This window comes from Podarcis bocagei, assembly GCF_964188305.1.
Source record: "Podarcis bocagei genome assembly, chromosome: 4".
NCBI lineage: Eukaryota > Metazoa > Chordata > Lepidosauria > Squamata > Lacertidae > Podarcis > Podarcis bocagei.
This window is the reverse complement of record NC_138128.1, coordinates 26,176,546-26,204,483: the sequence shown is the minus strand read 5'-3', so window position 1 is coordinate 26,204,483 and position 27,938 is coordinate 26,176,546. Positions and strand designations below refer to the sequence as shown.

The following is a 27,938-nucleotide window of genomic DNA, read 5'->3' as shown; positions in this document are numbered from 1 at the left end:
AGATTACAAGTCTACCACTCCTAACCACCACACCACACTGGCTCTCTACATGCAAAGAATTTGCTCTATTACCAAGCTATGGCTCAAGCAGATTTTGATCCGTTTCCCCCTTACCCATATTGTCATTGTTTATACCCTTTCAGATTTGAGTTTCGATTTGGACGTTGATTTTTTTTAACCCACTTAAAACACAGCCAATTCTTTCTTCCGTGCTAATATCCTAATGCACAGCCATCACCTCGGGGATCAGACCCTGCCCAGAATACATTGCTAGAAGAAGGCAGGATTCTCCAGTTCCTCCACCAGTCTCCTTTGGTGATAATTTGGCCCCGTCCAAACATGCTCCTGTTGTGCCCAGTTACGGGTGCCATGACCCTATGACCCTTGGCTATCAGTGCTTCCGTGATGTGCTGAGGGATGCCATCTTCCAAGGACACGAGCCATGCGTCCACTGTATAAAAGAAATGCATTCAAGCAATTGGGCAAGCAATACTGCAGGAATACTAATCAATTTCACAAATGCCATTCAACCCAAAAGACTTGGATTGAACGAAAGCATTAATTCATAGCTCTAAATCAGGCTTCCTCAACCTCGGCCCTCCAGATGTTTTTGGCCTACAACTCCCATCATCCCTAGCTAGCAGGACCAGTGGTCAGGGATGATGGGAATTGTAGTCTCAAAACATCTGGAGGGCCGAGTCTGAGGAAGACTGCTCTAAATCATGACCCCTTGAAAGGCAAAGAGAATATTCCAACCCATTTCCACAGGATGCAAAAAAATAAATAAATGTATCTATGTGTGAGAAAGAAAGAAAGAAAGAAAGAAAGAAAGAAAGAAAGAAAGACCTTAGTGTGGCATTTGTTATTTGTTGCATCTCTGTCAATGTGTGTACCAAACTTGATGCAGAATAAGGCACTTCCCTGTGTTCCTGCATCTGATGAACTACATATTTTAGATTTCCCACAGCTATTAAAATAAGATGAGGTTGTACGGTGTCTGTATGCTCATTATGTGCGTTTAAAAGCATGTCTTACCCTTTTTGTCATATTCGACACAGAAACGAGGCACATCCAAAGCCTGTTGTGGATTCATTCCAAATTCCAACATGTTGAGCAGTACCTACAAGGGGTACAGAATGGGGTAAGATGAACAAGGAAAGACAAGTTTCTTACATAAATTTGATACATCCTTAGGAAGTCATCAATTCACAGAGCAGCAACAGCCTGGGCAAAATAGGGGTTTTTTTAATGTCTTCACATAAATGGTGGAAATCACAACATGACTGACAAAGCAACTGAAGATGAGTAATATTTTAGCTTCATTATGAAAAACAAAGACGGTTTCACCGTACTGAAGCAGCACTGCAAGCTGGATCAGATGATACATACCCAATCATGGGGGAAGACAGCAACAGAACACTTGCCTTCTTCAACATGACAGATGCCCATTCATTGGCATAACATTTCAGTAGGGCACAATTGCATGAAATCAAACATGAGTACACCCAGATAGAATCATAGAATCATAGAGTTGGAAGAGACCACAAGGGCCATCGAGTCCAACCCCCTGCCAAGCAGGAAACACCATCAGAGCACTCCTGACATATGGTTGTCAAGCCTCTGCTTAAAGACCTCCAAAAAAGGAGACTCCACCACACTCCTTGGCAGCAAATTCCACTGTCGAACAGCTCTTACTGTCAGGAAGTTCTTCCTAATGTTTAGGTGGAATCTTCTTTCTTGTAGTTTGGATCCATTGCTCCGTGTCCGCTTCTCTGGAGCAGCTGACTTCATCTAGGATGTCGATTGTGAAGTTCACTGGATTTTATGCCAGATATGCTGTATTCAGGTATTACTGCATACCCACGTACGGGTCTCAGAGGTGAGACAGGTGTGCCAAGTGGAAAGGAAGGCATGCAGTCAGGCAAGCCGACAACAACAACCAAGCAAATCCCAAACCCTGAAACAGCCTCAAACACATGAATTCTAAATGTTTGCAAACACGCGTCTTAGACTGCAAAGGATCTTCTGTAGGGTTTGCAAATGACACGCTTACAGAGAAGTAGTTGAAAGATGCAGAGGCTCACCTGAACATGCCCTTGTGGCTGCATGAATCCACCCATTACTCCAAAGGAGCACAGAAGCTCCCCTGAATCAGCATCAGTAGCCAGAGCGGGTATAATTGTGTGATATGGCCTCTTCCTAGGTGCCAAGCAGTTTGGGTGACCAGGCTGTAGTGAAAAATTGGCTCCTCTGTTCTAAAAAACAAGTCAGTACAGTAAAAGGCAGAGGTTGGCAAAACTGCCCTGTGGGCATTAACAGGACAATTCCCTAACAATTTATGTAGTTACCTAAGGCTGTTAATAATGGCAATAGCAAAACAAACCCACATACACTGCTAAAATAGCAGCCAGTTACAAATTATGAAGACGCTACTGCAAAATGTACCAAATATACAGTTTTAAAATTAAGGTGAAAAATTGCCAAACTCTGAACCACCTCCCTAGTGTAACCTCCTAGGTAAATATACCTCCCCAAACTACTGCACAGCAAATAAATAAATGACTCCCTCCATTAATGTAGGGACAACCCTTCCCATATTCAACTTATTGTAACAAGATCTGATCTGATTTGATTTAATTTAATGTAAATAACATTTTAAAGGATATGAAATAGCATACTGGATAGCACTGTGTGCCAATTAATATTAAAGCAATCTTCTCTCTCTCTCCACTATGGATGGAGGAGAAATTCATTTCAATATGTATCTCAAGATGAATCTATCTACTTTGTACTTTCTGAAACAATGTGCAAACCGAAACATAGCTATTGTTTGATATTTGTACTCATCTCTATTTTTCAATGCAGCTCTCCATTTAATGCAGCTCTATTTAAAATGCATATACAGTGGTACCTTACAAACGTTTTGGGTTATGAACTCCACAAACCCGTAAGTAAGTGTCCCGGGTTGCGAACTTTGCCCCGGGATACGAACGCAATCTGCTTCCGGGGCCACGGGAGGCCGGTGTAGGCAATGCGCGCCTCAGGTTAAGAACGCTTCAGGTTAAGAACAGACTTCCGGAACAAATTAAGTTCATAACCCGAGGTACCACTGCATCAGGGGCAAATGTGTATTAGTAAAAATTACATACAAAGTGCATGGTATTAGGGGGAATTGCTTGTAAACATGTGTACATTAGACAAAACAGCATATAAAAATATGTTTATTATGAGAAATTCACGTTAAAATGCTCATGAACTTTCATGAGGATCGTTAAAAAAAAATATTTGCAGTTTGCTGCAAAATGTGGAGAACTGAATTTAAGAGGGGGAGAAGCAAAAGTGACAGATCTTTCTATTCCTGCTCTCCACACGTGTGTACATGCATGCACACACGCTTGAAAGTATTTTCTCACTTGTAATGTAAATCCACAGCCATCTGGTACCAGCCCTGTGCCAAATCCCATATAGTTGCTGTTAATGAAAGAGCAGGCATTGCCTTGGGTATCCACCACTGTGAAGTAAACAGTGTCACTTCCAACCGGGAAAGGATTTCCTTGATTATATTTGGCAGTTGCCCTGAAGGAAACAATAACAACTCAATAACTTCACACAGAAAAAAAGTCATAAACCCAAATATCTGATTTCATAGGGGGTTTTTTCTGAGAAGACCCTCCCCAGAGCCCAAAGAGGATGTCAGTGAGGGTGGAGGAAGCCCCAAAAAGACGGGAGGCGCAGCGGGGCTTTGTTTCAGTTGCTCAGCCTCCCCACCTAACAGCTGACACGTGGGGTAGCGCAGCCGCAGCCGCAGCCGCCGCCGCCACTTCCTTGTGCTGCCTCCAGCTGGCCACAGAGCTTCCATTTTGGTTTGGATTGAAGACACAGCAGCAGGGGACGTGTTTAGAGGGTGCTCCCCATTTCACATAATTTTACTTATGCGTACGGGGGCCAGAACATTAACCCCTGCACAAGTGGGGAGTTTGCCTGTAAGCCGGGTTAAACAAGGTGTGCTTATTTATCAAGTGTACATTGCATCCCGTTGTGCTCATGTCGTGTTTGTGGGCTTCACTTTCGAGCATCTTGTTGGCCTTTGTGAGAACAGAGGATGCTTCTCCTTACTTTCTTAATGAGCCCAGATGCAGTAATGCCTGCGACCGTGCAAGTTTTACGTTAGTAGGATAGAGATTGTAGCTTCACGCACAAGCAGGCTTGCAGCAAGTTCTTAGCAAAGTTCCCTGCTCCCTCCCCCTGGAAACAGCAATTGGCATGTCACAGAAAGATAAGGCAAAAGCGACACAGGAAAGGAACAGTGCCTGTAAGTCTTTTTATGGTCAGGTAATACCCGATCTAATAAGGGGTTACCGCATTATTTTATGAGGTGAAACCCAAACACAACGCTGCCAACAAATTTAAACAAACATTTTTATCTAAAGTACACAATAGGAGGCTAACACACATGGGTACTTTAAAAATGCCACATACATATAATCAGGTATGCCCTACTCTAGGTACTTAGTTCCTTGGGTTTTCAAGGCCTGTTGTTTTCTAAGTATATGACTGAAGACATGGCGGGACTTAGCTATACAGCTGCAAATAAAACGTTTTAAGTGTGTTTTAAGTGCAATATACAATGTGACACTAGACGGCAATGGTGAGCCTTATGGAAAATTCAATGTATTTTTTAAATCACTATATATATATATATATATATATATATATATATATATATATATCACTATTTTGCTTTCGTAGATTTTCACGGGTACAGGAATGCAGGTTTTGGTGTCTTCGGGTGTCTTCCCGTGTAAGAGTTGGGGTGTCTAGGCGACGTTTCGACGAGGTCTCACTCGTCATCTTCAGGCTGGTGCTTTCGGCTTCTTGTTACTAGAACTAGTAACAAGAAGCCGAAAGCACCAGCCTGAAGATGACGAGTGAGACCTCGTCGAAACGTCGCCTAGACACCCCAACTCTTACACGGGAAGACACCCGAAGACACCAAAACCTGCATATCACTATTTTATATATATATATATAAATAAAAGCATTTTCTGAACTTTTTTATATGTGTGTAGATTCCACCTTGGTGTTGTGGGCATGAAGGCTCACCAGTTTACAACTGTGAGAAGTTTGTTTATCTAACATTAATCTCAGGGTCGTGGGTTTGAGCCCTGTCTTGGAATACCATCCTAGCAACATTTTTTGCATGGATTTCTCAATAGGCATTCCTGCTTACAACAGCATACTCAAGTGGTGAGTGCCAATATTTATGTAGCCAGGGTCACTGAGAAGCAAGAAGTAGGTTTTAGTATGCTTCATGGAAGAAGTAAAGAAAACGAAAAGAAATGACCTAGAAGAGGCATAAAACCCCAAACAGCCCAATGAAGATAGTGCATGTGCAATAACTCTGTGAAATAACCACAGAACGTTGAGTGTTGGTTGGAAAGGGAAAATGGTGGTATTTAGAGTGGAATGCACAAGTTGGGAGGTAATAAATAGCAGGCTTGAACCCTGATCAGAAGCAATTCTCCCCTCACACGTACATACACACTTCCACTTGCTTCCATACAAATAAACAAATGCGCACAAGCATTCTGCAGTTTTTGTCAGGCTCTCCTATAATAATTTATCTTTCGCCTGAATGCCTCACCCGAACTAGGTAATCCATGGCCATGACTTCATAGGCTGGGGTCCAAAGAACTGTGCAACTATTTCTGGATGCTTACAAAAGTTTGGGCTCGAGTTCCCCATTCCACAAAAGCCACTTTCAAACTGAACGGGTTTTCAAAAGCAAGCTTTTGATATTGTGTTGCAGCCTGCTGTTCAAAGAAAAATGTCAAAAATCCCATTGGGCATGCCCAAATGCCTGAACTAACTCTTTGGATCCTGGCCACTGCAAATAAAAGAGGGCTATAATCTGATGTGTAAACATCAAGAAGACAGCAGCTACTTTGAAAGAAAGCCAAGGCCAAAGAAAACAACTGTTCCATATTTCAGGATCAGAACACTATAGAAGTATACAGATTAGAGCTTCGGTTTCTGACCGTGGAGACCAGTGTTCAAATCCCCGCTCAGTCATGAAGCTCACTGGATAACACTGGGCCAGTCACCAACCCTCAGCTGAAGTTACCTCACTGAGTAGCTGTGAGGGTAGAGCCATTTAAGTCATCTTGAATGCCTTGGAGGGGAGGTGGAAGATCAGTGCAATAAGAAATAAATACAAGCAGTCAAGAGATGACCCCTTACCTCTGTAAATCTATCAGCTTCAAACGGTCTCTGGCATAAGGTTTGGAAAGGAGCTTTGTTGTGGGTACAGCTACCTTTTCTGGGTCTGCACAGAACCATAAAGTATCGGCAAAGCTAACTTTGACAGCTTCGATGAGGATGTGCAAATAGTGAGCAGTATTATGGCCCATTTCTAGAAAAGTAAATCAGGTCAAAAGAATCACTCACCCATGAAAACTACAATTGACTACACAAGTAATAATTGCACTGAATTCATTCACAGATTATGTTCTAGATATAGGGGCCTAAGAGAAATTGCAGTATGTGGAGTGCGCCAAAGGGAGAAATATAACTTTTTTCCCCCTCCCTCTGTTCTCTTCCTCCTTCATCATCCACATTTGGCTATGTACACATTATTGGTTTAAAGCGCAGTGAGGCAATTTTTTCACCTGTGTTTCTAATCACTTTTGCACATTGTTGTGCATATTTGGCTGGATGTGCCTCCAAGTCGTCCACTGTCTGTTCATGTGGGTTTTGAAATCTAATAGAACACACCAAAACGCAGTATTCCTCAAGAAACTGCAGGATAGATGTGGATTGTGGCAAATGTCATGTGCAAAGTAAATGTGAGTGTGTACACAACCGCTGCCTTGCCCTCCCTCCCCCTGCCCCCCCCCCCACTCCTTTTCCTCCCCTAGCCAGTCTCCTTTCTGCACCCTGAACATGTTTCATCTCATGTGCTCCTGAGCAATGCCACCTCCAAGGCACTGCCAGCAGCCAGCGCTTCAAGCTAGAGGGCATGCACTGGAACAATTGTTTGAGGGCTATTGTGTGACAAGTTTGCAGAGTTTGGATTGCTTGGCTAAAAGTGTCTTGAGACAAAATGGTGATGCAGAGTGAACACAAAACATTCACACTTCCTACCCTGTTATTTATTTTGGTACATAAAAAAGGTAAAGTCACCTGCAATTTAAAAAACAACAACAATTAACAATTAGTGCAGTGACTAACAGTAGCTTTAGTTTCGAATGGAGGCTTTTCTTCACCTAAAGCTGAAACAATTGGAAAGTTTCTTCCCTATTCTTCCCCCCCCCCCAAATAAGTAATAGGACTTTTTAAGATGCTGGTCATACCTTTCAAGTTGAAATTTTCTAAAATGTTCAGGGCTAATAGCGCTGTTATTCCTTGCCCATTCGGAGGGATCTCCCATACATTCAGACCCTGGAGAAGAAATAGTGGTCACTTCCCACATACTGTACCCCAGAAAAGGAACAATAAAGAAAAGGAAAACTTTCCACGCAAGACACTGATGATTTTCAGTATAAAAGTCTTTCCTGCGTTGCTGAATCAAGACCAAGACTGTGTACACACAAAACATTTAAAGCACCGTACATTTAAAGTTTGTTAAGGGTGCTGGGAGTTGTAGCTCTGTGAGGGGTCAGTGACTGTTCTCAGAATTCTTTTTTGGGGGTTATGATTTAAAAGTTAAAGGGACCCCTGACCATTAGGTCCAGTTGTGGCCGACTCTGGGGTTACGGCGCTCATCTCGCTTTATTGGCAGAGGGAGCCGGCGTACAGCTTCCGGGTCATGTGGCCTGCATGACTAAGCCGCTTCTGGTGAACCAGAGCAGCGCACGGAAACGCCGTTTACCTTCCCGCTGGAGTAGTACCAATTTATCTACTTGCACTTTGATGTGCTTTCGAACTGCTAGGTTGGCAGGAGCAGGGACCGAGCAACAGGAGCTCACCCCGTTGCAGGGATTCAAACTGCCTACCTTCTGATCGGCAAGTCCTAGGCTCTGTGGTTTAACCCACAGCGCCACCTGCGTCCCTTGGGGTATGATTTCAATGCATGTAAATGAAGTAGCATATAGCAGAGGTGACTTCTGTAATTTGGCAAGCAACTTCACTTAAGTATGCAGTCGTTCAAACCTCGATTCCCGAATGCCTTCGTTATTGTATGTTTCGGCTCCCGAATGCTGAAAACCCGGAAGTAAATGCTCCGGTTTTCAACCATTTTTCGGAACCCGAACATCTGACACGGCTTCCGCTTGAGTGCAAGAAGCTCTTGCAACCAATGAGAAGCCGTGTCTCGGTTGTCGAACATTTTGGAAGCTGAATGGCCTTCCAGAACAGATTATGTTCGGCAACCGAGGTTTGACTATATGCTATTTTAAATAAGTTTGATTTGCTCCCATATCTTCACCACACAAATGCTTTCTTATAACAACTGCCCTCATCTACATCCAATTCTTAAAGCTAAAAAAACAATTCCAGACCATTTCATATGCATAGTATATTTGCTGGTGGGAAACAATAAGGGAAAAGTCATAGTTCAGTGATCAGGCATCTGTTTTGCATAAAGAAGAGACCCAGGTTCAAATCCTGCCCCAGAACTGAAATCTACTGCTGCCAGTCACGGTTGACAAAGGCAGATCAATGGCCTGACTCAGCATATGGCAGCTTCCTAAATTCCTAATATATCTTTCAAAAAACGTTTCAGAAATACTTAACTAGAGTGAAAACAATGACACAAGATTTTCAGAGGACTATGGGTCTGAGTGAAGATACATAAATAACGCATGTATATTTAACTTTTGCTTCTTTGTTTAAACACATTACTCATTGTTCTCTTTGTGTGTGTGTACACATCCAACATGACTAATAGGTTTATTAGTAAGTATGGGCTTAGAAAGGTACTATTATTGGCAGTACTGGAATGGCACGAGTGCAAAACATGACACACCTTCACTAATAATATGGTATCTGAGCTTCTCCTTTTCTTGTGTGGGAACTCTGGCATCACAAGTTCCTCAGGCACAGACACTCTCAGAACTGCCCTGAGATTATTTGACACTCATGAGTGTCACACAGGTATCCATACCTGATGACGTTTTACTTGCAGTGTGATGAGCTTTGACCAGGCTATATAAATGCTGGATTGAAATCTCTCTCCTTTCCCCGCTACCCAGTCAGAAAGGGGTTCCAGAGCTTTTGCCACTCAGTGATGTATGTCTATATGCAAACATCTCTTGTTTGATTCATGCTCTCTTTCCATACCGCCGCTCACCTGTACTGTGTGTTAAGAGATGGACTTCTTAACAACCAGGTGGAGGCTTGATGAGGGTTAAACACCAGCTTCTGAATACTATGGGAGTTTTAGACTGCAATCATCTGCTACAAACCTATCGGGAAGTAAAGACCCATTGAACTCAACATTTCACTTAAGTGGGTTGCCTTGGACTATACCAATTTTCTGAGCCCTGGGTCATGTGGCAGTGCTCTATTTACAGTGGTACCTCGGGTTAAGTACTTAATTAGTCCCAGAGGTCCGTTATTAACCTGAAACTGTTCTTAACCTGAAGCACCACTTTAGCTAATGGGACCTCCTGCTGCTGCCGCGCTGCCAGAGCATGATTTCTGTTCTCAGCCTGAAGCAAAGTTCTTAACCCGAGGTACTATTTCTGGGTTAGCGGAGTCTGTAACCTGAAGCATATGTAACCTGAAGCGTATGTAACCCGAGGTACCACTGTATTTCAATTTCAACAGCAAGCATCAACCAGTTTTCCACATTTCTGCAGCAATTTGGTGTTTGTTTTTTTTAAAAAAATTCATTGGCATTTTGGTGCATTTTTCTCATAATAAACACATTTCTGTCTGCAGTTTTAACTAATATACATTTAGTATATCTGTCTGTAGTTTTAACTAATATACAACTAATTTCACATTTTTGGAAGCAATTTTCCAAATACTGTAGAATGCTTTTTTGTATATTATTTCCCCCAATATTTACATTTTATGTGCATTTCCCTTTAATATATGATTTTTTTGTAAACACTGCTTGGTTGGAGAACTGCATCGCAAAATCTGAATAAGTGAAAATTTCAAAGGATAGATTTGCATCTTCTTTTGGAAAGTGTGGGTTTGACTTTAAATGTGAACAGAACTGAAATTCTCCCTCCCTCCTAGTGCAGAGTATCTACAGAACTAACTAATTAAGCTTGTATTGGGGAAGCACATGTTTCTATTGGTAGAAGCTACTGAAATTTGGCAATCTCCCAAATCAAGCAGCTAGCAAGGGGTTTTTTTTTGGGGGGGGGGGACGATAATTGCCAGAGGAAAAGTTAAGCATTGGTTTCCTTTCTCTATTCCAATTCAGCTTGTCTTCTCCTTCCCACCCTCTCTCCAGTGCAAATGGCTCCCTTTCAAAGGAGTTTTGCAATAGTGAAAGGGCTTCGGTATAATGTGAACTTGTTTCCTTTGCATTTTAGGATGTACAGATGTAAAATAATCCAAAACTTTCTTTTTTGTAATTGGGGTGCCTTGGACCATGATCGCTCCCAGACAGTATTTTGTGGCAAGGATTCACACAAGTACTGGAAATTTAGGTTTGTGCAACTTAAGTGGATCTGTTGCCCTTGCACAGCAGCAAATCCCCTTTTTTAAAAATGAACTCTTTGCAGTTAGGAAAGTGATGGGAAAATGCGCTGAAAAGCAGGAGATGAACAGATGATTAACAGGGGGGTGTATAACTACTGCACAAGCAAATCAAGATGTATTCAAGATGAACATTCTTATCATATAACTCCCTGAAAAGAAATCAGAACAAATGCTTAATAAGGACAGGACATAGTCCACATAAGCAAATCGAGAAAAAGGTTGCCTGTATGAACCAAATTTCAGAGGCCTAGCTCTCTGGGAAATATCATGAATTTTAATAGACCTGTGATTCAGTCAACAAGTCCTAGGTGCCTTCATATTACCTACTGACTAGAAAAAAGAGGGGCAAAATTCACATGGTATGCCACCAGATTATACGGCACTTAAATTGAATTTGTTGAGGGTACACATAAAGAAAGTAACCACCTCATCAGATATTTCAATCGTGAGCCCAATATGTTAGAAACACAAATTAGTGTTTAAGTCCACCTCTCACGAACACTTCAATTGACCTCTTCTCTCTCGCTCTCTGCACACATTCCCTCAAAAAACTGGACACCCCTCAATGTATTTCCCATTATTTTCAAAGGAAACAACCACAGCCAAGTTCAGTTTTGATGGCATGGGTGGGTCTGGGAGGAAGGTAAGAGTCTGCCAGGCAATTTTATTACCGTATGAAAATTACAGGATGAAAAACAGAGGCTTCAAAACAAAGGGGAGGGGGGAAATCCCAAGAATGACCTGGCAAGGAAACCCCATTTTCTTTCCAACCTTGGCTGTGCCACTGGAAAGTACCGCTTTGAAGTATAAAGAGAAACACATTAAGTAAAAAGGCATTCCTGTTCACAGAAAATTCTGTGGGAGGGACAGAGAATGCAAAAGCTGGAACACCATTGTAGTGGATACTCCCAATTCTTCCATTACTGGAAGAATTCAGCTGTGCGGCTGGACATGTGTCCAATTTTTAATATAAGCATTAGATATCAAAGGCTCAAAGCTTGTTAAAAGGTACTTTCAGAGGCACTGGGGAATGGAACAGAGGCTTCTCAGCCATTGTTCGCTAGTTATGGGATGCTTTGTTATGAAGGCTGCTGGAGCCTGGTTCTTTTTTTAAATAAGGAGACTTAGGCTCAAGTAGCAGTTGTAAGGTGTGTGTGTGTGTGTTGTTTCTTTTTAAGGTGGGCATTTCCAGTGTGAGGTTGGACAGCAAGACAGGAATACTTCTATGGTTCAGATTGAAACTCAGAGAAGAATTCAGAGTTCCTAATTATCACACTGAGGTGAGCATTACAAACCTCGGAGGCTCTGAGCTCTCTGTATCTAGGTACCGTGTACCCAAGTTTCACCAATATCTCTGTTAGTGACTCACGAGACTGTGCTCTAGTTGCCCGTGATTAATTCTACAAACGCCATTCATTTTGGAACATTGCTATCACCGCCTTACCTTGTAATTTGTGACAATAGGTTTGACTTCTTCAGTGGCGTGGCTTTTCAGGTCCTCCAAATCCATCACTCCACCATTGCTCTGAATAACATCCACAACAGCTTTGGCCACACGGCCTTCATAGAAGCCTTGTTTGCCAAGTTCTGCCAACTCCTGGAAGAAGAAAATAATCTGGATTGGAAACTGCAAAAAAAGAAAAGTGTGTTTTTGGTGGGGGCAGAAATACTATGCAATGTGACCTTGGATTCTGACAGTGACGCTTGCTTGCCTGGGTGGAGGGCAGAGCGGGGACGGGGCGTCTATGAGTGTATATATAAACCAGGAAACATGAACAAAGATAAAATTTACATTAGTTGTACTGTGCCATTTGCTGGTTGTTAGCTGGGTAATTTGGCTCTCAGGTGTCTGGTTTGCTGAAGGAATGCACTACAGACCTGAACATCATCTTAGGTCACAGTTCAGTAGCGGAGGTTAATCAAAATAGTCGAGGCTTAGAAGAAATTCTGACGAAAGAAAAATGGCAGACAAAATTAATAAACTGTGCAGAATTAGATAAAATGACAGGAAGGATTTGAAACCTGTGGGACCAGAGATTTACAGAAGATTGGAAGAAATATACGAACTATTTGGAGAGCAACTGCAATCAACAAATTACGCTAGTAGGACTACAAGAAGTTTTGTAAGGAGAAATGTATGAAGCATTGCAAAGTAGAGAAAGAATAGAGATATTAGTTATGAGTTAAATGTAATTGTGGAAGTAAGAAATGTATATTTAGTGAATAGATTGGAAAATTTTCAGATGTGATTGATGGAAGTCAAAAAAATGGTATAAGATATGAAAGTATGTTTAATTACTGTTGAAAATGATATGTTGAAAAACTACTAAAAAAATTATATAAAAAAAACAAAAACACAAACAAAATAGTTGAGGCTTGAATCCACAAATAATTTGAGCCATTATTTAAGTAACCGAATGGAAAGCTTTGGTAGTTAAGAACATAAGAGTAGCCTGCTGGATCAGGCCAAGGGCCCATCTAGTCCAGAATCCTGTTCTCACAGTGGTCAACCAGATGCCCGAGGGAAACCAGGACAACAGAACATGAGGACAAGAGCCCTGTCCCCTCCCAGGACTTCCAGCCACTGTCTTTCAGAAGCATCGATGCATCCAGTTGTAGATACAGATAGGTAGCCGTGTTGGTCTGCCATAGTCAAAATAAAAAAATTCCTTCCAGTAGCACCTTAAAGACCAACTAAGTTAGTTCTTGGTATGAGCTTTCGTGTGCATGCACACTTCTTCAGATACACTGAAACAGAAGTTGCCAGATCCTTCTATATAGTGAGAAGGTGGGGAGGGGTATTACTCAGAAGGGTGGTGGGAATGGGAGATTGGCAGATAGCTGAGATGAGCCTGTTGATGACTCTTAACGACTGTAATAGGTCTTACAGGAAAAGGCAAGGGGTGAGATTGTAGAGGTAGAGCACAGTCATCATGGCTAGTAGCCAGGTTTTTTTTAAAAGCAATGTAGAAATAAGCAGAGGAATAAATAAGCCTCAAAATATTGCTTATGCACTCCTTTGTAGTCTTTTGGCAAAAGACAGCAAGAAGTTAACGGTGGTAGTATTGGTATCATAATTATTTCAAGAGTGTTTTCTGAAAAATCAATTGGTTTCATTAAAAGAGGGCAATGACTAACCAAGAATCTATGTAGATGGAAGCGGGAATTAGTAATCCTGATAGTGGAAAGGAGGGAGAAATCATTTTTCTCGATCCTTGTGCATTGTGTGTGTGTGTGTGCACGCACATGTACGGCTGTTTCAGTTAGGCGCTTAAATAACTATGGCTACCAAAATGAGATGTTCAAAAAGGGTGCCATGACTGTCTCAGCAAAGCCTTGGTCACTTGTAACACACATCAGCTGCACATTACACTCACAGACTGCAAGTATATTCCTGCATTGTAGGGGATTGGACTAGAGGGCCCTCAGGGTTAAGCAATTTGCACACCATGGAGCTACAATTCTCAGAGTTGTTTACCAATCAACCCCTCTTCCCAGGAAACCCTGGAAACCGAGAATAGAAGCTCTGTGAGGGGAATAGGGGTCTCCAAACAACTCTCAGCACCCTTAACAGCTTCCAGAAATCTTTGGGAGAAGCCGTAACTACAAAAGTAGTATCTCAGGGTGGAATTCAACGCCACGTTATTATGGAAGTTCCATCTGCACAAGTGTTACAGACTGCCAGACAGAACAATCATCCTCCCCACCCTGTTCTCCCTCCCACAAGCTGATCCTGGCCACCCCACCCCACCCCCACCCCCACAATTTGGAGGGGCACAGGGAACATGGCAGAGGAGAAGGGCGAAGTCTTTGAGGTGATGGGCTGCATTAAATGAATGCTGCCCATTGTGCTCTGAACGTTTGCTGCAGTGGTGGTCCAAGCCATAGCTGGTAAGACCAACTATTCCAGAACCGTCTTTTCATGTGGCGGTAAAATGTAGTAACTTTATTAAATATTACAGCATTTTTATATTTGTTTGAAGGGTGTATGTAGAAAGCAAGGGTGAGCTGTCGCTTTAAAATTATAGCATGCACAGTAAATGAGTAGCTTCAGAAGTAAAGAGAGCACAATTAGGCACTTATGTACACAAAAGGAAACTGCCTGTCACTCCTGACGCGATTTCAAAGAAGAGCAACTTCAACGCCAGTCACTCAAAGGGGATATTAAGTTGTTGGTACCAGGCACCAACAAGACAAAAGGGCATGTGTCATTCCCCGTGTTTAAGCAAATAGTGTACCATCCTCTACGTACCAGGTTACCACCTGGCACCAATTTGTTAAATATTAACAGATTAAATTGGCAGGTCAAGAAAGGCTCATTCCTCAAGTGAGATAAATCATGTAGGAGAAGGATCTCTCTCATCTAACACACTAACTCTTGAAAGTCATATATCCTTTGTTGTTTACGTGTCATTTGTGCACTTATTAAAGGTTTGTCTTTCGTTGTACTCAAGAGCCATGGTTTCCAAAATTCACAACAACAACATTGCTTATGTAGCAAAGAAATGCACTGTATTCCCTGCTGCACTTTTGAAACATCACCTCCTGCGACAGAAAGTAGATGCCTAAGACATTGTTGTTTACGCACACAACACCCCCTAGGGAAACAGAAATACCTGAAGTTATTGGCTGGAAACAAAGAGTTCTCTGCAGACTGCTTTGTATAATTATCTATTTCAGCATGCATAGACAATATGTTCAACACACATCACAATGCACAGTTTGTGTACTCCCAGCTTCATTTGGGAGGAAATTATCTCATGTGAAGTGTATCCAACAGAGGCTAATTTCATCATTTCTATACAGTTCTCTGTAAGAGATCCAAAATCGGCCTCGAAGATATTCAACAACAAGGATGGAGGCCTGGACTCCCTTAGGTGACAGCTGACTTTTTCAGATGAAAACAGGGTTGTATACCAGGTTGCTCACTGTTCACAGCTTTCATCCTTTTGTGAGTGAATAGCAATTCTGAATTCAAGCAGTATCAAGCACCGCACACATCGATCTAAGCAAATGTGACCAAGGCAAACAAGAAGCTCACAATTCATTTGCCATGGCAACAGCAATGTTGAACTTCTAGTTCACATTTAGTTTCCAAAGGAGACTGTAACATGGAATTCTATTCGAAGAGAAAATATCCCCCCCCCCAAAAAAAAAAAATCTCACTGGACATGCTCTTTGGATCTATGTCAATTCTCTTCACACATTCACTGTTTTAGGGTCATACATCTGTGGGATTTGAGTTTTTATTGAGCATAAGATTTCATCTATCTGCTGGGTGACTCTGCTCACTGTAAGGCTCTGCAATGAACTGGAATATTTGTACCAAGAACAAATAATTCAAGGCCCATATGCGGTTTAAATCTGCTGAACGTAGAATTTAAATGCTAAGATCTTTTCATTTCCCCTTTGTGTTCAGCTACCTGCCCCAGATCCCTCCCACTTCTCCATGCCATCACAGCAGCTAAGTCAATAACAGCTACTGGGGCCATTTGCTATCACCAGTGAAAGCCCAAGGCGACATCACAGTAGCTCAGCCAATGGCATCAAGAGATACAGAAAGACAGAGGGGACTGTCTTTTGAAGGAGTGAACAGTTTTGAGAAGAGGACCAAATATACCTGCAACCCATGGTCTGTGCATATGTTAATCGTATATTAAATTATATTTGCATGTTTTAAATGCGGATAAATGTTATCCACAACTCTTGAGTGTAGGGAAATGAATACATGTGGGTGGAGGAAACAACCCAAATTGGTTATGAAGAATAGGTTAAATGTGTTACATTAATCCAAGATGAACAATGAATTAAGCATGACAAGGAATTAGTTTGAATCCATCTTCTCAGCCTATAGTGTTCTGTTTACTGATTTCTGTGAGATTGGACTCTGAACAGCTTCTCAGCCTTACATTAGCTCCTCAGTAAGGTTAAGAGGCAGTATTTGTTAGCCTGCAACATACTGACATTTATAACTATCAGAAAAAATGAAAAAGGGAGATGTGTTGCTGAAGAATATTCAGATACAGCCTCCAAATCCCTTATGCTTAGTGGAAACCAAGTTAACCTGGAAGCAAATTCAATTGCTGCAGAAATAAAATTAAATTTGATGTACATTACTGTCATTCCCCACTAACTTCCTTACACAGCATGAAACATTTCTCTTCGGATAAATACCAGCCTTCATCATTCCCATGGACAAAACATCTCACTTCCTCTCTAAAAGCACAGATGGAGCCGGGGGGGCAGGGGAAGGAGTATGGGGTCTAATTCCACAATGACTGCTGCCCTGATCTGATCCTTTCTCTGTTCAACATGTCAGCAAAATACCACTTCCTAGATGGCATGCTCCCAACATCCCTTCAAGATCAGAGCAGGAAAAGGATATGAGTCAATTACCTGCACCAGGGCAGAAACGAAGGGTCAAAGAAGACACAACATGAAATGCATCATTAGAAAGATTGTATAGAATCATAGATACGTACAGTTAGAAGGGACCAACGAGGGTCATCTAGTCCAACCCCCTGCAATGAAGGAATCCTTTTGTCCTCGAACCCACAACCCTGAGATGAAGAGCCTCATGCGCTACCAACTGAGCTATCACATTAGGATTTAAAAAGAAAAATAGTAATAGGTGCCAGAAGAGACTGGTTCTTATTGGGGATGCAAGGTATGAGGAAGGGAGAATTAAACATCAATTTAACTGAGACCACAGAATGCACGGAGGGGAGATTTAGTCCTTCCCTCACCCCCTTACTGCTCTTACCCATTCTAGTGGGGAGGCCCCACCAGTGTCAGCTACAGCTTTCTTTCTAAGGCTAATAGCAGCGTGGGTGGGGTGGTTTTCCCCTTAGAATCATGGTTGGAGAAGAAAGGGTTGAATCTCACCTTGTGTGTTGCAGTCCCAATAAAACTGGCCCCTTTGCGCCAATCATATATATATATGGTGTTTTCTAATTATAAACCACTTTTAGGTGTTTTTTGTTTTTACAATCAATCAGTAGATGCATTTGGTATAACACCTAGTTTGACCCTTGATTCTCTCCTCCTTTTTTGAACCAATCGTGCACTGAAAATACTGAGATTTGAGGCAGCGCACCTTTTGGCTTAAGTACCACGACACCAAACAGCTTTATTCCCTCTACACCACACTGAATTATATGGAATTTAAATTGCCATACAGTAAAAAAAAAGTATATGTGAAACAGAAGAAGGAGTAATGATACAATTAGAATTCATACGGCATCTAGCAAAGCACATTTTCAAAAGATCTGGGGTGGGGAGGAGGCAGTTTGGAAATCACTGTTCTAGAAGAGCTTTGAAGAAAAGCTTCTTCGTGAGCCCTGAAATCTGTCAAGAGATTGACCAAGAAATACTTCAGGCACCAAGAGTTCATCCACCAGCAGTTCCACACTTGCAAAGGGTTGCCAGTATAGTATCGTAATATCAGCCAGCCAGCACTGACATCAGAAGTTTCCACACTGCATGGCACCTGATACAGTGGTACCTCAGGTTAAGTACTTAATTCGTTCCGGAGGTCCGTTCTTAACCTGAAACTATTCTTAACCTGAAGCACCACTTTAGCTAATGGGGCCTCCCACTGCTGCCGCACCGCTGGAGCACAATTTCTGTTCTCATCCTGAAGCAAAGTTCTTAACCCGAGGTAGTATTTCTGGGTTAGCGGAGTCTGTAACCTGAAGCGTATGTAAGCTGAAGCTTATGTAACCCGAGGTACAACTGTATCTCCTTAGAACACATTTGCAGGAAGTACAGCAATACGCATCCCATCTCATCCATGGATGCAGAGTCACCTGAAAACAATTCCTGAGATTGCAAAAGCTGTAAAAATGGGCTGCTGCCATTGCATTGGTTGCTACCAGGATTTCTGCGATTATGGCACTCAGGCTACATGTACACAGCCATTTATTCCATTTCCCTGACATTTCCCTACCTGTTAATTTCTGAATTATATTTGAGTTTCTGCACGACGTTAAAAACGACTTCTGGAAATATAGTGGAACATAGGTCTGGCTTGGAACTCGTTTCCATGTTATTTGTGAACAGATCTTTTTCTGGAAGCAAATAACATGAAAACGAACGCTGAATTTGTGCTACATTCCGCTGTATTTCTATAAGCAGCTTTTACACCGTGCGAAAGCTCAAATATAATGCAGAAATGAACGGCTGGGGAAATGTCGAGGAAACTAAATAAACTGCTGTTTGAATGCAGCCATAGTTCTGAGCTGAGGACACTGGGCTCAAGACAGTTCAGCTCACCTTAAAAGTGTCTGCCAAAAGGGGATTGCAGAAGACTTGTCCGTGATCAGGTGCTTGGCCATCTATCAGCAGGTCCTTCCCGTGTGGGTTGCCAGGCGTCTGAAGAGCATGAGCATTTTTCTTCCAGCAGTAGGAAGCAATCTCTGAGACTGGAAAGCCCTTCTCAGCCAGGTCTATAGCTGGCTGCATAATTTGCCGCATGGAAAGCTGGACCGGGAAAGATCGCGCAATTACTTTTCCATCTAGATGCAACATTTGAAATGTACGTGTGTCTGATTAAAAACATTCCCAAGGCCCTCCTCTTTACAAAAATTAACCCTATGAACCAAGACGTTCAATAGACTATCAATAAATGGTAAAGTGGGAGAAAATATTAAGCGACCAAAACACTCCCAGGTCTCTATGACTGTGAATATACGCTTGAAAATAAGCTGACAATCTGGCGAAATCTCAGAAGTCAGGTGGGGTAACATTTCTAGTGGAAGGAGATTCCGTGGCCTGTATTTCTCCTTGCATTTCCGTATATCTGGAAGGAGGGGAAGAAACTGTGCATAATAAACTAAATTAGCAAATTCAGATTTATTTGTTGTTTTTTTAAAGTGCAAAATATAGTTGCTTTAAAAGAACAAAAAATCTGCCAAAAATAAACAGTTTTGGTTATGCTATATTCCTGAATCTGCATGTTCATTTGGGGTTCACCTTTTTGCTTCCATGCAGAGCAACGGCATCGCACCAGCCAGCTGCCGCACCAGGTACAGTGACATTGTGTGCATGTAGTGGAGGGGGACGATTTGCCTCGCTGAAGCCATGCTCTTTTAGCAGCTCAAGGGTCAGGGCCTGCGGAGACCGACCGCTGCAAAGCAAACAGAGATCCACATGGAAACCGAATTACAAGCATACTAAATAGATAAAAGGGGGAAAAGAGCATCCATTTGACCTTATTTAAAAAAAAAAGTTTGATGATGGTGCTACAGTTTCTCGGCACGGCACTGTAACAGTGCTTAGAAGCCTCCTGGCAACAACCTGAAATAATGTTGAACATTTTCCATGGCATTTTCACAGAAATGATTCATCAAAGGCTGAAATTCTGCCATCTTTATTTCCAGAAACTCTTCTTAGATACACCAACCAATTGCTCTTCTTAAAATGGTCTGTTTCAAACCACTATTCTCAACATATTACATTAATTCAGCAACACAGAAACAGATGTTCTTAACCCATACGATGCTCTTAACCCTATGAACTAGAATTGTTAGGTCCAAACCTTCGAAGAGCTTCTGTACCAGTAATATACGGGTCAGGAACTGCCAGCCTGTGGGCCAGACATTGCCCCTGGGACCTCCCAGTGTCCCCTCTAGACTTGAAAAAAGAAGTCTTTGGCTGGAGCCAATAGATATTTTTAAGCGCATGGAGGCATTTTCAGATTGTGTGTCACAGCTGGAAGGGGGAAAGGTAATCCTCTCCATATTACTCACGCTGCCAACAATGCCCCACCAAGTCCACAAATGCCCTGTTGGCCTGAAAACAAATCTATTGGCTCCGATGGGCGGCTGCCTCCCCATGCCTCATTGTTGTGGGTTATGGGTGGTTAAGTCTCCCTTCCGCAGCTACAGTCTCCAGGAAGACCACCCCTTCCCCATGAAATAAGACTTGGGAATGAAACAAAACGACTTTCCCCCAAAACCTAATTGCTGGGGGAGAAACGGTATTTACTTATGTATGCATGTGAGTTAAAGTGCAATGTGTATGCCCACCACTTGCATGAGGCTCCCAGAAGGTTGGTCAAGATAGAATGCAGCCCTTGAGCTGACCTGCTTTAAAAGCTACTCAAAAGGGAACACTCTGCCAATGGTAGTATCTTCTGTCATCGTAGTCCTTTGATCTGGCAACTGTGGCTATTGGCTGACTATTCCTGTGTTAGGCACATAGCCCAGTTTCGATGGCTGATAGAAGGCGGTTTGCTGATAAGTGGGAAATCTCTCCCATGTGTTTGAATGAGAAGACTTGGCAATACACATACACACACACACTCCAGCTAGCAGAGAGGAAGAGTATGTATGAGCTTTGAATAGAAAATGTGTCTGCCCCTGATGCACAGATCCCCACAAGGCTTCTCTGCCCTTCACTGCCCCACCTTATGGCTCCTGTATACATTCAAAAAGCCACAATATGGCTTGTTGCACTACCCAAAGCCAGATCGTGGTTTGTTTCAAACAAATCATGAGCAATAAGCCAGAAATAAACCAAGAAACGAACCTTCAGTTGAAGGTTCAGTTGAAACAAACAAGCCATGGTCTGGGTTCGGACAACATGACAAGCCAAACTATGGCTTGTTTGAGGTGCGTGAGTGCTGTGGGAGGAGGGAGAATTTGCATAGGGCCTGTGCGGCAGCAGTGAGACACACTCATATTTGAAACATGGCTTAATACAGAAACTGTCACAGCACACAAACCAAGGGTGGGAGTCAACTAAGTTATTGCATTTGCAAAATGAGGTCCACTCACGCAACAAGACTTCTCCCTGCACCACCTAAATCTGTTCTGCAAGTTTGAGGGAACCACCAGAACAGGTTTAGGGGTCATGTGGGGGAGAAGAGGGTGGAAAAGTCTTGTTGCACAAGTTGACCTTGTTCCCCACATGCATGCGCCACTTAGTGCAATGTTGCTCTAAGGAGTTTCCTGTTTTTTGTGAAAGGTTCCTGGGAGGAAAAAAATAATCAGAGGAATTTCAGCATGTCCTGCTCTCTGCCCTTGGACTACAGCAACAGGAACTAAAGAGCACCTGGACCCGATGCTATCCTTTTATAGCATCTTCCTATTAATATTCAACTTAGACCTAAAGGGCAGCTATTCCTCTGCAGCGGCGAAAAGTAGAATAGCATATGAATGTAGGAAAATCAGAACAAAACGAAAAGGAAATGAGGTGCAAAGCTGGATTCTGACCTCCTGGTTAAAATGAAAGTCTTCCCCATATGAAACCAGAACTGCAGACACTCTGTCCACCAGGATGTTTGCACAAAATCATTATCAAGTTCAGCTTAAAAACAAAGTGACATTATGCACACAAGCCTGAAGGCACACACTAAAACTGGACAAACACCATTTGTATACATTGCAAACAGGCTCGTGATAAGTGTGGCAAGCCTGAACAAAACCACTAAACTGAGCCCCGTTATATACGTGGAATTCCATTGAGAAATTCTGTCCAAGTAATCTGTATCTGCTTATTTTACAGCAGTCGAGCTAGTAGCAACAAGCTGGTTTGCTGTGCTTTAATGGCTCTCCATTTGCCGCAGTTTCCAGCCACTCCCCTTCCCAAGCTTCCCATCGTTGCCAGTGTGATCCAGAAGATAGAAGGTTGAGCTTCAGTCCGGAAAACCTGAATTCAGACCTGTGCTTTGAATTCATTGTGTGTCATGAAGCAAGTCACATAATCTTGGCTGGCCAACTATCCTACTTCAGTGGGACGTAACCCCAGGAAAGAGTACACAGGACTGCAGGCCTAGTCTAGCATTCTGTTTCCTGTAGTAGTATCACCTACAATAAAATGTATGATGTCAGAAAAGGAAGTGGCATCTCTTCACTCAACAACCTGGCTGCCATTCACAGAGGAGTTTTCTTAGGACAGTGATGGTGTACCTTTTAGAGACCGAGTGCCCAAACTGCAACCCAAAACTTACTTCTTCATCACAAAGTGCCAACAGAGCAATTTTACCTGTATATCTCATTTTTTCCTGTGTGTTTCACGCTTCTTCTTTACGACTAATGTTGTAATAAATAATCCTTCAAAAAAGTTATTGCATTACATTGTTCATTAAATTATCTTTCCATTGATATATAATTTTATGGTATAACTCAGTGCTTTTTTCTAAAAAAAAAAATGTTTAGGGATACTCTCATTTTGACTCAAGAAAATCACCACCGGGGGGGGAAATAAATACAGTTCAAACTGGGAAAAATAAATACAGTAAATTTCTTCTCCCGTTAACTTCACAAAATGTTTAGGAGTATGCGTCCCACTGCATCCCCACAGAAAAAAAGGACTAGTATTACTCCAAAACAAAGTGGTGTTATGAGCCATCAAACCTCGGAAATACATTTTTTTCTAGAAGGTTCCATAATTTTGGGCACTAGTGTACACTGGAGGGCTATACTAAGAGCCACACTCTCCCAATTTTTAATATGAGAAAATAATGGTTGTCTGCATGTGCACATACAAATAAATAAATAAACCCAGCCAGATGGGCAGGGTATAAATTATTATTATTATTATTATTATTATTATATTTTGCCTTTTCTTCGGATGCCGTTTGATTGCAGTCTCCACAGAATGAATTTCTCTGTTGGCTTCTGTGGGAAAGCCCAGCAAACATGTAAACCCAGCAGCCCCTTCTTTAGGCTGCCGTCTTTATATGCTTACTGACCCAGGGAATTAAGCCCTGCTGAACTCAAGGCGGCTTACTCCCGAGTAGGAAAAACAGACTGGCGGGAGGCCCGGGCGCATCAAGAGTCAATGTCTGCTTAGCCCCTCACTCACTTGCCAGGCCCTGGTGCCGCAGACTTTGAATGGTGCGAGCCTATTCTCCTCCTCCCCCCGCTCTGGCACAGAAGCTATGGCCCTGGTGCCACAGGCTTTGGACAGTGCGCATAAGCCCTCCTCTCCTCCTCCTCCCCTACCCCCGGCACAGAAGCGACGGCCCTGCATGCCCAGAGAGAGGGCTCTGAGTGTCCTCTCTGGCACACATGCCATAGGTTCGCCACCACTGTCTTAGGACTCAGCTACGTTAGGGGTGTTTTTTAAGCATTTTAAATACTGTATGTCATAACACTGTTGACACCAGATGGCGCTGTGGAGTTCCATCTTTTGGCAATTATGAGGTTACAACACGTTTTCCTGAAATGTTTTTTTGATGCGTCTAGATCCAGCCTTAGTCCTCTCATTTCTCGGCCCCTACTCTCAAACCAGCAGCAAAAAGGTGGTTTCGGAGGGTGGGTGGGGGAGCAGAAATTACAAAGAGAGAAATCCTAGATACACAGCTTACCCCAGCATGTAACTGAATACAACTATATTTTCTAATACGTAACAGAATACAACAACTCTCTGCCCTAGTACATAGCAGAATACAACAACTGCTCATGTGCGTGCTCTCTCTCGCTCTCTCTTTCTCTCTCTGGTACTTACCTTCCATTGAGACCATGTACCTGTTTTGTGCTTGCGTCATAATAGAGGCAGAAGCAGTCTCCACCTATGCCAGTACTGCATGGTTCAGTCACGTTTAAAGCAGCTGCTACTGCTACAGCAGCATCTGCCGCATTGCCACCATTCTTTAAGATATCTGCAACAGAGATACGCTCATTAAAAAGAACAACCAACAACAACAACAACTCTAAACTAATAGTGACATGCAAACCGAATCAGGGAATGCCACTTTAGGAAGCGTTAGAACCACAGGATCCTAAGAATTAAAGAAAGACATGGCAATGCTGATTTTCAACTGTAATTGAAATGATTTGAGAATGGTTTTGTAAGCCAGAAGAGAGGAAGCACGAGTGAGTTACACTTCCTAAATTGTGGAAACCTCAGCCAGGAGATCTTCAGTATAGCGCTGCACCCCAGATTAGTCACAGGGGTCTAAAGAGGCACTGACTTAAGTCTGGAGCCAACCCACTGAATGTCATATACGACCCACAAAGGAAAAACCAACATTTCACCCATTAAAATAACAGCGGAACTAATTACCGAGGCCTATATTTGTTGCGAGAGTCTGGCTTGACGCAACGCAAGCGCTACTGCAAACCACCGGGGACCTCCGAGAACAGAAATTAAGATGTGGCATCCTTTTCGGAAGAATATACAACACACACAAAAAGAAATGCGTATTAAAAGGAAAATCTGAACTAATGTACAAAAATTAATGCGAACCCCAAAATAAAATGGATGTAAATGGACCCATATAAAACTTCACAGAGTTCTGCAAAACTCAAATTGTTGTGTCCAATATAGCTTACACTTATATATACTGAAGTTACATCATGTTACCATATTTTATGTAAATCTCTCGTTTTCATTTGGCAAGTGAAATGGAACTCCCCAAAAAATATCATTCTTACTCCCAAATTCCCTTGTCTTCAACAATAAAACAACTGTTAATTAAATGTGTGTAATTTTTCCCCCAGGTTCAAAATTCAAGTTGAGGAACAAACTTGATCCACAATTTCACACACACGATTTTCACCAACCGAAGTTAGGCTGTGTAAGATTCAAAGCCATCCTGATGGCTTCTTATTCAAACCTGAGAACTCCGAATACGGGAATGCTGTGTTCCGTCTACCTAAATTGGGCTTTAGCAGTAACACAGTGCAAACACAGTTGCTTATATGTGCTGACCCAAAGGCTCGGATTGTGGTTCTGTTGCTTGATATAGTGCAGCACAATCTGTCCATGCAGAGGGAAAGCTCAGTGGGTACAGGATGAGACTCTTAATCTCAGGGTCAGCGTTTTGAGCCCCATGTTGGGTAGAAGATTTCTATATTCCAAGGGGTTGGCTTAGATGACCCTCATCGTCCCTTCCAACTCTACACTTCTACAATTCTGATTCTATGCAAATGATAATAACAACAACAACTCCCATTGCAACAGTTTGTTAGAGCAGGCCCCACTTGTTCTGTAATAATGTGTGTATCCAAAGTGCCTTTCTTTCAGGGAACCACAGGGATCCAGCAGAAAGGTGCAGGTACTTGTTGAGAAGCAATTGCAACCCCACCACTCCAAAAATCATTCATTTCAGGACAAGGAAGGTATCAGTGGTGCCATAAGGACAGGACCTTGGGGGCAGATGTCCACAGTCCCACTCAGCAGAATAAGGAAGGGGTCCCAAACACAGCACGGAGGATTGAACACATTTTGAAGTGACGTAATGCACATTATTACCTAAAGAGGAGAGAGGAGAATTATTATTATTATTATTATTATTATTATTATTATTATTAAAAAAAAATTTATTATTTATACCCCACTCATCTGGCTGGGTTTCCCCAGCCACTCTGGGTGGCTCCCAACAGAACACGAAAAACAGAATAAAACTTCAAACATTAAAAACTTCCCTAAACAGGGCTGCCTTCAGATGTCTTTTAAAAGTAGGTTAGTTGTTTATTTCCTTGACATCTGATGGGAGGGTGTTCCACAGGGCAGGCCCCACTACTGAGAAGGCCCTCTGCCTGGTTCCCTGTAGCTTTGCTTCTTGCAGCGAGGGAACTGCCAGAAGGCCCTTGGAGCTGGACCTCAGTGTCCGGGTAGAACAATGGGGGTGGAGACGCTCCTTTAGGTATACTGGACCGAGGCAGTTTAGGGCTTTCAAGGTCAGCACCAACACTTTGAATTGTGCTCGGAAATGTACTGGGAAATGTACTGGGAGCCAATGTACTGGGAGCCAACGTTGGTTATGTGGTCTCGGCAGCCACTCCCAGTCACCAGTCTAGCTGTCGCATTCTGGATTAATTGCAGTTTCCGAGTCACCTTCAAAGGTAGCCCCACACAAAGTGAATTGCAGTAGTCCAAGCAGGAGGTAACCAGAGCATGCACCACTCTGGCAAGACAGTCTGCAGGCAGGTAGGGTCTCAGCCTGTGTACCAGATGGTCCAGAGTCTACACACCACTCTTAGAAATTAGTCACTAGTGATTACGCTCACAGGTGTGGGGAACCTTTGGTCCTCCAGATGTTGCTCAATAGAAACTCTAATCATCCCTAACCCTTGACTCATGGGAGTTGTAGCCTGGCAGCATCTGTGGCACCAAAGCTTCTCTTGCCCTGAAACAGTACCGCCTCCCTACTAGACAGTTCAGCAGCTCAGTTGGACGGTACAACATGAATACAGTGGTACTTCAGGTTAAGTACTTAATTCGTTCTGGAGGTCTGTTTTTAACCTGAAACTATTCTTAACCTGAAGCACCACTTTAACTAATGGGGTCTCCCACTGCTGCCACGCCGCCGGAGCACTATTTCTGTTCTCATCCTGAAGCAAAGTTCTTAACCCGAGGTACTATTTGTGGGTTAGCGGAGTCTGTAACCTGAAGCGTATGTAACCCGACGTACCACTGTACTCTTAATCTCAGGGTCATGGGTTGAAGCCCCACGTTGGGCAAAATATATATATATTAAAAACATCCTATACATTGCAGGAAGTTGATGATCTTCGTGATCCTTTCCAACTCTGCAATTCTGCAAAGCGTTTTCGTTTTTGAAACTTCTCCGGCTTAAATAGCAGCTGCCCATCGCCTTGCGGGCACAGATGGGGGGGGGCGCGAAGGCAGCATCCCCCCACAGGCTATATACTCAGTTGGGTATGTTTTCCCGTCAGGGAAGGGAGGTGCTGCTTTGGGGTTTTCTTTCTGGAGCTGAGGAGAAGCCTCAGGAACGGGGCGGCGAGGAAGCGGAGGCGAGCAGCGCTCGGGTTTCCAAGGCGTGGCTCAGCCGAGCCCTGCCAGCTGCTGCCGCGGCTTAGCCGCTTCTCGCGCCCCGAGGGCAAAGGTTGCCCCTCCTTCTGTGCCTCGACGCCCAGGCAGCCCCAGCCACGCGCCCGTCTCCTTTAACTTCTCCAGCAGGAGACAGAAAACAGAAGGGGGTGAAAACAAAAACAAAAACGGAGCCAGCCGCTAGGGGTGCCTTTCATGCGCGCGCGCGCTCTCCTCGCCCTCCCAGACGCCCCTCCTACCTGGCGCGCGCTTGGAGAGGAGCAGCAGCAGCAACGTTGTTCTTAGGGAGCCGAAGAAGCAGCGCTTTGGGTTCGCCTCACGTGACCGCGGAGCACGTGACTCAGAAGCCAAGGTCCCTTCGCACCTATGGTACCCTACGAGGAGAGGAGTGACGTTCTGAATCCCTTTGGTCCCTTCGCTAGATATGATTTGGGCGCAGGAATAAACGCTGCTTTGCAACATTTAGGGCTATTTGTGGGGTGGGGGCAGGGCCGGATTTAGATGAAGAAAGGCCCAAGGTAGGCTGCTCCACT

At 43.1% G+C, this 27,938-nt stretch overlaps 1 protein-coding gene across 5 annotated transcripts; it reads right to left on the bottom strand.

Annotated features, from left to right (window-relative positions):
• LOC308584917 (glutathione hydrolase-like YwrD proenzyme) lies at window positions 1-27,938 on the bottom strand. Of its 5 annotated transcripts, none has more exons than XM_081190234.1 (13): window positions 27,645-27,938; window positions 25,758-25,863; window positions 24,673-24,770; window positions 24,115-24,268; window positions 19,633-19,786; window positions 18,934-19,140; window positions 12,104-12,286; window positions 7,353-7,440; window positions 6,241-6,412; window positions 3,414-3,576; window positions 2,085-2,255; window positions 1,036-1,120; window positions 1-451 (listed from the first exon to the last, which is right to left on the bottom strand). In XM_081190234.1, exons 1-13 carry the CDS (start codon window positions 27,865-27,867, stop codon window positions 213-215), a joined length of 2,043 nt encoding a protein of 680 aa, XP_081046360.1. In that variant the 5' UTR covers window positions 27,868-27,938; the 3' UTR covers window positions 1-212. The 5 variants fall into 5 exon arrangements, with proteins under 5 accessions (XP_081046360.1, XP_081046361.1, XP_081046363.1 ...); XM_081190235.1 differs by having other exon boundaries at window positions 12,104-12,256; window positions 27,645-27,937; XM_081190237.1 differs by lacking the exon at window positions 25,758-25,863 and having other exon boundaries at window positions 27,645-27,747.